Source organism: Microcaecilia unicolor, chromosome 13, assembly GCF_901765095.1.
Source record: "Microcaecilia unicolor chromosome 13, aMicUni1.1, whole genome shotgun sequence".
Taxonomy (NCBI): Eukaryota; Metazoa; Chordata; class Amphibia; order Gymnophiona; family Siphonopidae; genus Microcaecilia; species Microcaecilia unicolor.
The window spans coordinates 59316784-59331822 of NC_044043.1; the positions used below are offsets into that span (position 1 = coordinate 59316784).

General features: G+C 44.2%; 1 protein-coding gene across 1 annotated transcript; it reads left to right on the forward strand.

Moving 5' to 3' along the window:
- The first annotated feature begins 6282 nt into the window (after positions 1-6282).
- On the forward strand, positions 6283-14033 carry LOC115456678 (calfacilitin-like). Its single transcript, XM_030185916.1, has 4 exons — positions 6283-6755; positions 7182-7264; positions 9354-9436; positions 12274-14033. Exons 1-4 carry the CDS (start codon positions 6565-6567, stop codon positions 12712-12714), a joined length of 798 nt encoding a protein of 265 aa, XP_030041776.1. The 5' UTR covers positions 6283-6564; the 3' UTR covers positions 12715-14033.
- Positions 14034-15039: the final 1006 nt, after the last annotated feature.

Sequence of the window (15039 nt, forward strand, 5' to 3'; positions counted from 1 at the left end):
TGCACAAAGGAACCAAAGGCTTGAAAACAGAGTGTTTTAATGCTGAGGTTTTAAGGCTGACCTGAGTCTGAGGAGGAGTAAAGGATTAGCTCTCTTTCTATGATCAGTGGGGCCAAAGCAGGAAGCTACCGCGGGCAGAAATGCACAGTTAACGAGCATACTCTGGGCACTTATTACTTCCAGCTCACATTTGGTTGAGGTGGTGCACTCGGGATCAGGCGTTTGAACCTGTATTGTGAGGTGGGGTTGTTCGATCTTCAGGTGAATGACTGTGCTATCCTATATTTCTTTTTTTATTTATAATTTTAATCAATACAAAAAACAAGCAATCCACTTGTTCAGAAAAATGACTTTACATTAATTAACAATTAAGCTGAATATTGTCTAAGAGTAATAAGCAGGAAAAATAATACAAGGAAGACAAAATTAAGTAATAAGATCTTTAATATAGAACAAGAAGAAAAAACGTTTTAGCCTTCTTAGCCCACTATATATGGTGGGGGGGGGGGGGTCATGACAAAGCAAACCAAAGGGAGACAAAGAAAGGGGAAGGGGGAAAATGGGACTTGATATACCACCATTTCTGTGGTATATATTCAAAGCAGTTTATGTATATACAGGTACTTATTTTGTACCTGGGGCAATGGAGGGCTAAGTGACTTGCCCACAGTCACAAGGAGCTGTAGTGGGAATTGAACTGCAATCCCCCAGGATCAAAGTCCGCTACACTAACCACTAGGCTACTCCTCCACTAGATTTCAATGGCATTCTTTCCTTATCTCTCTGTAGTAAGTTTATTGTACACTGCTAAGATCCACTAGCTTGGTATGGGCAGTAAATCAAGTTATAATAAACTATAAACTTTACTGGCCACACAATGCAGAAAGGGCTTCATGACAGCAGTTAACTTGTATGGTAGACATGGGCACACACCAGAGTTTAATTTGTGCCAGGATGGAGGGAGATGGCATTCTGGCCCTTCTTAAGGCTCAAGGAAGTGATATGATTGTTCCAACCTTCCCTGCCCACCAGATCCCTAGCCTTCTTCTGCTGGCCCTGCCTCCAGCCTCCTCTGAAAGAGGAAGTTATATCAGAGCAGGTGGGCCCAGCAACAGAAGCAGCAGTGGTACATAAAGAGTTGGTCCTCCTGCATGTCTTTGCTGTTTAATTAGTATTAGGGGCCCAGCGGAGTTGGCAGTGGGAGGGAGGAAACAAAAAATGTTGCATGTAGGGTTGCCAATTAGCTGGTTTTAAGCCGGCTGGGCCGGCTGTCGGCAGACCCTCAAAACTTGCAATAGAAAATCCGTAAAACAAAATCCTGATGCTGAGGCACTTTGGCCTCTCCTGCTCTCCCTTCCTCTCACAGTGCATCTCTCCCATTGCCTCTGTCTCCACCCACCTCCCCCACTCACCCCGGGTCTATCCAACATCTCTACTTCTCCCCGTGCCGCTCCCAGGTCTTGAAATGTGGCTTTGCTGACAAGCGACAGTCACAGTGATTCAAGAAAGCAGCTTCTGCCTGTATTTGAGGCAAGGAGAAGGGGAGAAAGAGAGAGAGAGGGGAGAAAAAAATGCTGCATCTGCTGGGAGGGACTCAAGAAATGTTGAACTCATCAGGGGAAGGAAGAAATGCTGGATCCATTGGGGAAAGGTTGGGGGGGGGGGGGGGAGAGATTCTGAATCTGCCAGGTGGGGGTGGGAGGGAGACTGAAATACTGGATCCGCCAAGGGAGGGGATAGAGAGAAACTAGACTGAGGGAGGGGGAGAGATGCTAGACCTGGGGGTGGGAGACAGGAGGGGGTGGAAAGAAAAAGACCAGTTGAGGGAATTGGAGAGGGGGACAGACACAGCACCCATGGAGGGAGGATGAGACAGGGAGAGATGATGGCCCTAGGGTGGGGTGTGTGGGAGGAAGGGAGGAGAGACAGCGACAAAGAAAAAAAGATGCTGGGCATGGAGGTAGTATAGGGACAAGGACATAGAAGGGCAGTACTGGAAAATGGAGAAATAGGGACATAGTAAAAATGCTGCAAACGGGGAGGTCAGGGACTCTGAGAGGGCAGATGATGAACATGGGGGAAGATAGGGACACAAAGGGCAGATTTTTTTTTTTTGGGGGGGGGGTGAATAGGGACAGAAGCATAGAGGAGATGTGCACAGGACGGATAAAGGATGCAGAGGGGAGATGGATGGTGGACATGGAGAGAGAAGAAATATTAAATGAACAGGAGACCCTGCAAAGAGAAATGCAGAAAAGAGACATTGGGGCAGTTGGCTATAGAGTGGTGGGGGGAAGGCTGTGACAACAGACAGGGGGTGGGGCAAAGGAGGGGCATGAAGCAGGGCAGGTGTCAAGTTTCTTTTCTGTCCAAAAGTTGGCAACCATAGTTGCATGACAGCGGGCGGGATAGGGGAGAGAAATAGAAAGAGATGGGGGCAGCCTTTCCCTGATTAGCACACAAGTTCTGCATGTGTTGAATTTGCATCTCATTAGTTTACAGCATCACTGTGGAATACTTCCTCGTTAATCTGGCGCTAAAATCCATGTCCTCAGCCACTAGTGCACGGCTCATGTAGCTTTCCTTAAATTAGTCACCTTATTTTCTAACTCCTGTTACTCTCTTACCTATCTATATGTTCCTTCTTTGCTTATACCCTACGCTGTCTATTAAAATGTTCTATTACGTATTGTGTTAACATTGTAAGTAGTAAACTATGCCATACTTTGTATTGTTATTTGAATATTTTTACTGCTGTAATTGTCTATTGGTCATGCTTGATTCAGTTGTACTGTATAGCACCTTGAGTGAATTCTTTCAAAAAGGTGGTAAATAAATCCTAAGAAATAAAATAAATAAAATACAGCTGGTGCTAGCACAGACTCATGAGCCCATGCGTCCATGTGCTCTCCCATGTTAGTACACAGTTTTTGCCTACGACTGATTTTGCAAACTATTTGGTTACTCCGTTGGGGAGCAACATTTTGTATTACACTTGGGTTAGGACACCTTGTGATGAGTTTTCATACATGGCTCTAGCACGGAGGTGGGCAGCCTTTATGCACAACGGGCTGTATGAATATCAGTACTCGCTCTGGAAGGCTGCAACATTATGTAAAGTTCAAATCAGAAATTCCTAAAGTACCATGGACATAGTAACATAGATGATGGCAGAAAAAGACCTGCACAGTCCATCCAGTCTGCCCAACAAGACAAACTCATATGTGCTACTTTCTGTGTATACCCTACCTTGATTTGTACCTGTCCTCTTCAGGGCACAGACCGTATAAATCTGCCCAGCACTATCCCTGCCTCCCAACCACCAGCCCTGCCTCTCACCACCGGCTCTGGCACAGACCACCTTTTGTGATTGATAGGTAAATAAATAAATGTATGTATGTAACTTTAAAAAGTGGAGGAGTGGCCTAGTGGTTAGGGTGGTGGACTTTGGTCCTGGGGAACTGTGGAACTGAGTTCGATTCCCACTTCAGGGCAAGTCACTTAACCCTCCATTGCCCCAGGTACAAATACATACCTGTATACAATATGTAAGCCGCATTGAGCCTGCCATGAGTGGGAAAGCACGGGGTACAAATGTAATAACAAAAAAAAAAGGATGGAAACAAACTGCTAGAATGGTGATTCTGAAAATATTTGTGAAATACTGTATTTAAAATTGCCATAGCGCTGGTTAATGATGTTTCCTGTCTATACTTCCCATGGTCTCATGGGCTGCAGAAACTTCAGTGGTGAGCCCTCCAGTGGGCCACAGGTGGCCCACCCTTGCTCTACCACAAAGTGACTACAATGGCTCCCTGTTAGGCTGACAGTGTGAGAGAAATACCAGGCCAGTTAGCCACCTTCCCTCTGAAATGTTTCCTCCTTCAGATACCTGACTTTTGTCCATCGCAAGGTGAGGAGCATATTTTCTACCATTATTGCTTTTTCTGAAGCCATTTCTGTTGAAGTTATTATTCTGGTTTTTAAAATGTATTCATTTATGTTTTTATTTTGAAGGAGGGAGAACTACGGACAAACAGGAAAAAACAAAGACAAAGAGAGACAGAAGAAAAAAACAAACAGAATGCTACGATTTAGTAGGAGAGAGGGATGCAGAATAAGACCAAGCTCTGTATCGCTCCATGATGCTATCTCACCTTGAGTATTGTATTCAATTCTGGTTGCTATATCTCAAAAAAGATATAGCGGAATTAAAAAGGGTTCAAAGAAGAGCGACCAAAATGATAAAGGGAATGAAACTCCCCCCCATGTGAGGAAAGGCTAAAGAGGTTAGGGCTCTTCAGCTTGGAAAAGAGACAGCTGAAGGGGGATATGATTGAGGTCTTCAAAATCCTGAGTGGTGTAGAATGGGTGAAATTGAACTGATTTTTCACTGGTTCAAAAACTACAATGACTCAATGAAATTACGTGGAAATACTTTTAAAACAAATAGGAGAAAATATTTTTTCACTCAAAGAATAGTTAAGCTCTGGAACTTGTTGTCGGAGGGTGTGGTAATAGCGGTTAGCGTATCTGGGTTTAAAAAAGATTTGGACAAGTTCCTGAAGGAAAAGTCCATAGTCTGTTATTGAGATGGAAATGGGGGATGCCACTGCTTGCCCAGGGATTCGTAGCATGGAATGTTGCTACTAACTGGGTCTCTGCCAGGTACTTGTGACCTCGATTGGCCACTGCTGGAAGCAGGATATTGGGCTAGATGGACCACTGGTCTGGCCCAGTATGACTGTTGTTTTTATGTCCTTATGTCTTGGCTGCTCTAAAAGGTGCAAGAAAAGAGAGCACGCAAAATGATTTAAACACTAGTCCCACATACCACGATTGCTGGCTGGTACTTGGTTTGTGTTGTTTTGAAGCACTGCACAGAGCAGGGTTTCCTCGGTGAGCTGGTTATCACCGAGGAAATATTGCCTCCTCCCTCAAAACACCCAGGGAGAATCTGCTACAGTACAAGGAGAAAAAAGCCACAGACAGAATCCCCCTTGTAGTGACATACAATCCAGAGCTGGAAAAACTGAGGAAAATCATAAGAGATCTACAACCTATACTCCAGGAGGATGAATTACTGAAAGAGATATTCCCATTCCCATCCCCACCAGTACTGGCCTTCCGACAGCCACCCAACTTAAAACACAAGCTAATCAGAAATAAACTTCCATCACAGACTGAAAAGGAACAGAAGGGCACACTTCCCTGTAATTTATCCAGTTGCAAACTATGCCAAAACATTTCACAGGACCCCACAGTCATCCACAAAGGAAAGATATTCAACATAAAGGAATCTTTCACTTGCTCATCTTCCAATGTGGTATATATCATTCAGTGTAAAAAATGTAAGGAAGGATGCTATATTGGAGAAACAGGCCAGATGCTTAAGACAAGATTCAATTTACATAGACATCACATGAACAATACTGGTGCCAGTAGGGCTCCCACCCCTGTTGGTCAGCATTTTACAGGACCAGGACACTGTACCAGTGATTTCACAGTGAAAATCCTGAAAGGTAACTTTAAAACATACAAGAACGTAAGACCTTTGAAGTCAGAATGATTGAATATTTTAACACCCAACAGAAAGGACTTAACAAGGATCTGGGGTTCCTAGCCCATTATAAACCATAAAGCTGTATGTCTCTGTTGATCACCCCACCCCTCACCTATCCACACCCATCCTGTTAGAATATCAATGATATGCTTTGATGTCCCCATGCATACCTCCGACCCACCCCCATCCTCCCACCCTGTCAGACTGTCACAGTAATGCTTGAATGTTTTCACTTATATATACACTGTCAGCTAGCACATTTGCTTATTTCCGATCTGAGGAAGAAGGGCAACCTTCGAAAGCTAATCAAGAAATGTATTAAGTTATGTCCAATAAAAAAGGTATCATCTTATTTTCTTTTCCATGTTTTATTTTGTTTGATTTCTATTGATAACTCCGTGAGCTGGAAACCAGAAGTTTGTTTGCAGCTCTCAAAGAATTCGAAACTCTGCTTTTGCAAATAACAAGAGAAGCTGTAACCGGGTACTTGAGTACCATAGAGAGGACCGGTGCCAATGTTGTTGTCCATAGTTTTTATTACTAAAGAATAAGATATATAAACCCCACTGGAAAAAAAAGGGCACAGGCAGGTCACAGAGGCAACAAGATGAGGATCGAGGGGCAGAATAAAGAAATATAAGCAGCCAAGTAGAAACGAAAAGTGGTGCGGATGTTTCGTCACCTCCCGGGGAGGAGATCTGACTGTGGGCCACTTGGCTGGGCTGTAGAATTAGGGATCTAGGGAGGAGCAGAAGAGTGTTTGGCTCAGACTAGGGACTCATCGGTTTGAAGGAAACAGCAGCAGCAGACAAGAAGCAAACAGCCAAAGTGGGCAGGTCCCCACTCCCCAGCCCTACGAAAGAGGAAGGAGAATGAGAGAGCCAGCAAGGAGCCGAGAAAGCCACAGCAGTAACAGTGAGCAGCACTGAGCACACAGAACTTTCCAGTGGCTGCCCCGTGTGAGATCTCTTCTCTTCCGCCGCCAGGAGCCCGGGGCCAGCATGGCTCTGCAGCAATACCCTGCTTTCCTGGTGCTCTGCTCCTTCCTGGCATTCAGAGCCCTCAGCAGGATCCTCAGCCGCCTTCCTCTGCCGCAGCACGTGGCCAGGGATGCGATGCGGACCTGGCGCTGGAGGAACCTGAGTGTCTCCATGGTGCACTCCCTGCTCACTGGCTCTTGGGCGCTTGTCTGGTGAGTGCACAAGGAGACGATTAGTGGGTGTGGAGAATGTTGCATTGCACAGCTGCAAAAAAGGGGGCGAACAGAGGTCTAGTGAGGAGATTACAGTCAGGATTACTGGATCTGAAACCAATTGAGAACACAAGAGGGCTGAGAGATGATCAGAAGCTGAGGTGTGAGGGGAGGTGGGTGATACATGTGCCCGTTTTAGGAGCCGATCGATGCTAGCTTACCGTCTTCCAAAATGTGAGACATCGGTTTAATTTTAGCCTGAATTCTTGGTAGCTGCTCAGCACGTTGCCCCGGAGAAGTAGTAGAGCCCCGTCCGGCATAAACTTGCAGCAAGTCAGAGAAGAGGTTTCATGTGCAACAGAGCCTGCCCTGGGATGAGGATCTCTAAGGGTTCTACTGAAATCTCTTCTGCTTCTCCTTTCTCAGCGTGTTTCAGACCTCTGAGATACTGACGGACATTGCAGATGGTTATTCCGGTTCTGCGCACCTGCTGATCTGCCTCACCTCTGGTAGGTTCCACTTCGTTCATCAGGAAAGTAAAGCCTATAATTATTATACTATAACCCCCACAAACAGAAAAGGGGTAACGCAGACCTCTGGGAACAGAGGGAAATACCTCTACTGTCCAGTGTGAGCAATATGTGCTAAAAATAGCACCGCCTGGATTTCCTTTCTGAACTTGTCCGTACAGAAGGAAGGAAGTTAGTTCTAACTGTAACTGCAGCACTCCCCTCTCTCACTCCCTCCACCCCATGCAGAGGGATTCCTTGCTCACTTCCTCCATACAGTCCCTGGGGACCTTTTCATATTATCTCAAAACTTGGGGGTCCTCTGATTTCACTTTCCCGATATGGTTGATCTCCTTCATGCCTGTAATACAGTCAGGGGCAGTTTTTTTTTTTTTAATGGTGCAGGTACAGTAGTTGAAAATATGGAAAATTGTTCAGGGAAAAAGTACCTCAGGGATTTGGACCTGCTTTTTCTGTGGATACAGTACCCCTGGGAAACCAGCACAGTTTTGAAAATGCAAAACTAATATGTATTGTCATCTCCCCCAGTCTAATCCCCATCTCAGGGGCCCATGCAAGAGTGTTAGTTACCCCAGGTGCACCTTCAGTTTTGTTCCTTTCTCCCAATTAACTTTCAGACCTGTGGACCCTTCCCCCTTTCACCTGAGATTGCAAAATCAGGACCACTCCTACACCACCTCCTCAGCACAGTACATTACAGCTGTATAATTGGGTCATCATACTCATATACATATCAGGGGACATTTCCAAAAAGCTATGCATCCAGGTAAATGGACTATTTTATAAAACTTCCCACCCTTACTGTGGGTAAAAGTATGTGCTGATGGATCTTTGAGTTTGTGTGGCCATAAAGATCTATTATTTTGCTTTAACCTGCTTTTTGCAGCCCTCCTAAGCAACCACCCTGTTTGCCTAATATTAAACTAGCCCTGCCTCCTCTATCTGATTTTCACACGTGCAAAAGTACATGCATTATTGATTTCTCAGATAGCTTATTTATCAGAATAAATGGCTTTTGCAAATTGCTCTTTCTGAGTCACCTGGATATGGCTGGGGTAACTGTTAGTAACTGAGGAGGGAGTCGGCAGAACAGGATCTGTACTAAATGCAGCCACCACAGAAGAGAAGATGATGCTGTACTCAATTAATGTCCCAAGAAATCAAATTCCAGACAGAAAGCAATGGAGATCTAAAGCACCAAAATTCATCCAAAACCTGCACCCCTTCCCCCATCTGAGGCAAATGAGTCTACAGCACAGAGCGTCCCAAACTGGGGGTCACAAAACCTGCCTTTGGGGGTCATGATTTAGGTGGGTTCTCTTTAGAAATATCATTCTTCTGCACTTCCAGGGGGCCTCACAATTTTATTTGGCTGCAATAATGGGTTCACAGCCACCAAAAGATTGGGAAGCATTGCTATAGCACTAGCTCTTACTACTAAGCAGGTAACATAATCTAAGACCCTATTTGGAGAAAAAAAGCTGAGTATCTTGGGGGGGGGGGGCTGTTATAATTATCTCATGTCTCTGGTTTGGAAGTCTTCTGAGTACTGGGGTGGGAGTAAAAGGATTGTCTAGAACAGGGGTTCTCAACCCAGTCCTTGCGACACACCTAGCCAGTGTTTTCAGGATATCCAGAATGAATATGCATGAGGTAATTTGCATACAGTGGAGGTAATGCATGCAAATTTATCTCATGCATATTCATTCTGGATAGGCTAGGAGTGTCTGAAGGACTGGGTGAGAACCCTTGGTCTAGAATGAGCTAATGCATTATTTCCCAAGTCGGTCCTGGAGTACCTTCTTGCCAGTCAGGTTTTCAGGCTATCCACAATTAATATGCATGAGATTGATTTGCATACAGTGTCTCCATTGTATGTAAATCTTTCATGCCTATTCATTGGGGATATCATGAAAATCTGACTGGCAAGGGGGTACTCCAGGACCAAGTTGGGAAACACAGCTAATGTCCTGTTCTGGGAGTATCCAATTACCACATACAAGTTATAACCCAGAAAGCAAGATGTGTCATGATCCTGAGAAGAGGCTTTTCTCTCTCTCTTTTCTAGGTTACTTTATTCTGGATACTGCTGACATCATCTTAAGTGGACAGTCTAAAGCATCCTGGGAGTTTCTGCTGCATCATATACTGGTAAATACTGGCTATAAACAGTAAAGCACCTGGTCCTGCAGACACATGGGCCTAGCTGGAGAACAGTTGTAACAGATATGGGGTCCCAGCTAGAGGGTAGATGCCATACCACATTTCTTTTCAGCTTGAATATAAAATTCTTCAGCAGGATATTATTATTATTAGCATTTGTATAGTGCTACCAGACGCTTACAAGTTTTTACAAAATTTCAAAAGGTAGTACAATAAAAAAATATACATAAATATTTTCCAATAAAAAAATCCCAATCAAAGAACAACAGCAAAATGAATCGCCTGTTACAGTTCCCAAGTTTCCAAAACATCCAGTTTAAATGTACATCCTGAATAGATGCAGATCTTCCTGCCTGGAGTGATACCTGACTTGCGCCTCTTTCAGGATGTTCTGTGTTCTCACCTCTGCATGTTTACCCAGTATTAAAGACTATAGGGTCAAACTTCAGAAGCACTTGACTTAGGGGCCCTTTTACTAAAGGGTTGCCGTGAGGCAACCTGGAACTCCTACTGGCCCGACACAGCTGCCAGCGGTAGTTCTGCCCCCAGCACACACCGTTTCTGGTGCTAGTGGAAATATTGAAAACTTATTTCTGCAGGGGGTTATCCGGCGGTAATTGGGCAGCGTTGCATGCTACTCGGTTACTGCGGGGTTACTGTAAGAGCCCTTACCACTATCTCAATGGGTAGTGGTAAGCAGGGGTGTAGCCGGACTTCAGCGGTAGGGGGGTCCAGAGCCGAGGTGAGGGGGCACATTTTAGCCGCTGCCAACCCCCCCTCCACTGCCATTGCCGACACCTCCCCCCTCCGCCATTGCCGACACCTCCAACAACTTTGACCCCCCCCCCCCCTCCGCCCGCCGTCGCCTACCTTTGCTGGCGGGGGACCCCAACCCCTGTCAGCCGAAGTCGTCTTCCTTCGTTTGGTTTCTCAGTCTGACGTCCTACAGGGGGCAGGGGGGTCCAGGGCCACATCTACAGGGGCCCAGGCCCCTGTGGCCCCATAGCAGCTATGCCCCTGGTGGTAAGTGCTTCCCCCCCCCCTCCACGAAATGGCTGCACAGCAAGTGCAAACTTACCACATGGCCATTTCATTTTTGGCTACTTTCACCCACTGCAGTAAAAGGGGCCCTAGTGCACGGCCAAAACGGCCACTGCCACTAGTGGAGGGGCTTTTTACCACAGCCTAGTAAAAGGGCTCCTCAGGTAGGCAGCACTTTCCACATAAGTGCTGTGCTTTAAAATATATCACCAGTCAATATACAATCAAAACATATCTATATAAGTTGTATTTATTTTTATTTATCAAATTTATATCCCACATTATCTATCTAATCTAAGCAGGTTACAATAAAGCATTCACAAAATTAAAACAATGCATAAATATAATAAGTTGAGAAGGGGGCCAGGGGTGGGGACAAAAGTTATACACTTAGTAGCAATATTCAGCTTCTTTCTTGATAACTATATCCATGTAAGTGAACTAAATATACAGAATTTTAAACATATTTATTTAGGTCTAAACTAAACATACAGGTCCAGGCCAGTGAGCTTATGATACATATAATCAGCACCTTTGCTTATAATGGGATTGAATATAGGCAATGGTGTTTAGATTGATAACAGTTGTGGTGCCAGCTGAAAATCGATGCTAAGGTTTTATGCTAAATATTCAGATTAAACAGTGCCTTATTTAAGATCATGTTTCCCCTTCACCTAATATTCTATGTAGGAGACTGGTCTATATGCTAATAACGTTAACGCTGCTATCAGAGGCAGTGATCAAAGAATGTTGCACTAATTCAGATCCGTTTTCTTTGTTACCACATCTGAAGAGATAGAATATCCAGAGCTCATGTCCTGTGAGGCTCATTTTCAAAGCACATAGATTTACAAAGTTACTTAGGTTATTATGTAACTTTGTAAGTCTTTATGCCTTGAAAATGAGCACTTTAATCTTCAAGACCTCTCTTATGAGTCCTTGAAAACACATCACAAGCCTCAAGAGCTCGGCCACCGGAACTATGCACTTCTGTTTTGGCCACCTAGCAAACGGAATTAATCATAACTTAAAAAGCAGGTATGGAAACTGGAATCAGTTTTTGGATCCCCTTAGGCTGCAAAATAGCTGTTTAATATTTTGTGTAAACAAAGAAATGGGGAAACCTAGAATTGCAGTGGCGCTCCCTTAACCCGCTGATTTAGTAACACTCATTACATTACACAATGTGCTCTGCTGCCCTGAAATTGTTACCATCCAGTTGAACATTCTGAAAAATCAGGTGATCTAACAGACTATATTAGTTTCATTTAGTGATTCAAGAGTATTATTTCCTTGACAGATTGCTATTAAATACAAAACCTACGCCCTCAACAACCTGGATGCTTCTAGATCAGTTAAGGGAGTGAGACGGAGGTGGAGGTGGGGCTGTGGTTTATTTTAACCACAGTGCCTGCAGCAACTAGAAGCACTCAACTTTTTCTCCTGCAAGAAACACACCCAGAGCACACAACAGTTGGCATATAAATCAAGTTATACTTAGAGCACACAGCTACTAGCTTATAAACCCCATTCAGAGCAGGCAACAGCTGGAATATAACGCCCCCTGCCCACAGCATGCAGCAGCACCACCACCACTAAGTGCCTCATGCAGAGTGCATTTTCTACCCTTCTGTGTATCTTACATTTGCAGGCATTTATCACGCTTGTGGCTTTTCAGTTCTACCTTGTAGCTGTAACATTTTCCTGACCTTAGTTAAGTCTGGTATCTCGCAACTCCTAAAGAAGGGGCCACTGTCTGAACTATTTGTGTTTCATCTTCTCAGGTGGCTCCTCCCTTTATGTATGCTGCTATCACCCGTCACTACCTGGCAGGCGGAGTGATCTCTCTCTTTGTGGAAGTGAACAGTGTCTTCTTACACACGCGCCTACTGCTGAAACTCAGCAACGCCCAGGACTCCGTCTTCTACAGGGTCAACAAGTACATCAACCTGCTCACCTTCATCTGCTTCCGTCTTGGGGCCCAGCTCTATCTCACTAATTACATGATACGCAAGATAATCAAGCAGCAGCAGGCCAAGACTTTCCAGGTGACTTACAGTTCACTGGTAGACTCAGTGATACTTGTTTCTCTCTGCTCGGTGGATATAATGATACTGATCTACCTGTACCGCTTGGTCCGAGCTGACTTTCTCCCATGGTCTAAAGATCGCCTCAAACGAAACACCAGTAGTCACCATAACAGTAAGAAGTTTTTAAGTGACTGATTTGCAACTAAAGTGACAATGTCAGCTCTACAGACCCTGGCGTATCTCATAACATTTAAAACAGCTCTGGAAGCAGGGATGATGCAGAATATTGCTATGCCAGGCTAAGTAGACAGAGGAACCAACTAAGTTCCTTTTCTGTCTCTTGCAGCCAAAGTCCATCTGGTCCCATCACCAACTTAAGGCCTTGTGCATTTGTTTGTGATGCATCTTATACCCTTCCCTCCTCAGCAATCTCTGGAGAACTTAACAAAAAGTGACCGTCCTTCTGGGGCCGGGGGGTATTTCTCTTCTGGAGGGAGATGCATTGTCAGAAGCATCAAATCCAGGAGGAAGTCAAGACTGACCTAAGCCAAGTGGCCCAGGATCTGAGTATGCACTAACTGGTGAAAATAGTTTCTGTCTTATCATGAGCTGTTTGTTGAGGGCTGCGGACCAGTGACCAGTTGAATATGGAATTCTATTTGGGTATGAATTATTGGGCAACTTTGAAGATTTGGGGACTTGAGGTTTATTGCAAAATCACATAGAAAGGGAACACATTACCAATAGAGAAGGGAGTGGCATTTTTCATTTTTATAAAGCAGCATCTGGAAGAATTACAGCAGGATTTATGACTTGAATGCATAACAATGACAATCCTGTTTCCTTATGAAATAATCATTTCAGTTTTTAATGATTTAATAACAGAGCCTGCTCATGTTAGATAGGAACAAAGATCAAAAGGCAGGCTGTTTGACGATGCCATTTTAATTACCTCCATGAGGGGATTTTGAAAGCTTTGTTTCCTTCATTAGATCACAATGTTTTACACAAGATCACCCAACTATACAAGTAAGCTATTCTGAAGGGAACAAGGCTATCAAGAAGGGTAGGGAGCAGTGACCAGCCTATTCCCAGGTGCTATGAAAATCTCTAATACAGTTCATTGATGGGGTGGGGGAGGGGAGGGTAAATAAGATTTTTTTTTTTTAATAACCCTGTAAAATGGTCAAAGTACTACAACAGAAGATAGCTGTGCTGAGTCAGACCAAAGTCCATCAAGCCCTATGTCCTGTTTCCATGAATAACCATTCCAGGTCTCAAATGCCTGGTGAATCTCAAAACTAGATAAAATGTTGCATTGCTTATTTCAAGGAATAAGGGATAGCTTTTCAAAGTCAATTTAATTTAATACAAAGTTTTACAGCCTGCTACTTGCAGCCAAAGACCGTACAGAACACATCACAAAAGAAAAAGCACAACAATAAAATTACAACTCAGCAAATAACTACCTTCCCCCTCTTCCAAACCATCATCCCCAGAAAAAGAAAAAAAAACAAAGATCAAGTCTTCAATTGTTTCCTTAACACTGTATAGTCATTAAGGGGCTCATTTTCAAAGCATTTAGATTTACAAAGTTCCATAGGTTACTATCAGGCTCATTTTCAAAAGAGAAAAATGTCCAAAAAGTGACATGTCTACTTTTGGATGTTTTTCTCTGAAGTCCGTCAGAAGTGAGCCTAAATCTCAAGGGGGCATGCCAGGGATGTGTTCAAGGCGGGACTTGTGCATTCCTAAGACATAGACATTTTTCAGCGATAATGGAACAAAACAAAACCGTCCAGGACTAAAACTTAGACGTTTTGAGGTAGACCTGTTTTTATTATGAATAAGGCACAAAAAGGTGCCCTAAATAACCAGATGACCACTGGAGGGAATCAGGAATGACCTCCCCTTATTCTCCCAGTGGTCACTAACATTACTTACCAACCTCTATGCCAGCCTCAGATGTTATACTCAGGTCCATTAGAACAGCATGCAGGTCCCTGGAGTAGTTTAGTGTTGGGTGCAGTGCACTGCAGACAGGTGGACCCAGGCTCCTACCTCCCCCTACCTGTTACACTTGTGGAGGAAACTGTGAGCCCTACAAAACTCACCAGAAACCCACTGTACCCACATATAGGTGCCCCCTTCACCCATAAGGGATATGGTAGTGGTGTACAGTTGGGGGAACCGGGTGTTGGGGGGCTCAGCACACAAGATAAGGGAGCAATGGTCAGATGTGTACCTGGGAGCAGTTTATGAAGTCCACTGCAGTGCCCCCTAGGGTGCCTTATTGCTGTCCTGGGATGTCAGGGGGACCAGTGTACTAAAAATGCTGGTTCCTCCTACATCCCAATGGCTTGATTTTGTGCGTTTTGCACTTGGATGGGTTATTTTTTCTCGAAAATAGACTAAAAAAAAAAAGTCCAAAGTATTTTTGAAAAAAAAAAAGATAGACATTTCTCTTTTTCAAAAATGACCTTCTTTCCTGTTCAGAATTTGGACGTTTTGCGTAAAACG

Bases quoted from the DNA above. Each gene is read 5' to 3' on its own strand.
- LOC115456678 (XM_030185916.1), top strand. From the start codon at position 6,565: ATGGCTCTGCAGCAATACCCTGCTTTCCTGGTGCTCTGCTCCTTCCTG. The intron at 6,756-7,181 runs GTGAGTGCACAA...CTCCTTTCTCAG, and splicing joins GGCTCTTGGGCGCTTGTCTG to CGTGTTTCAGACCTCTGAGA. The intron at 9,437-12,273 runs GTAAATACTGGC...TCATCTTCTCAG, and splicing joins TTCTGCTGCATCATATACTG to GTGGCTCCTCCCTTTATGTA.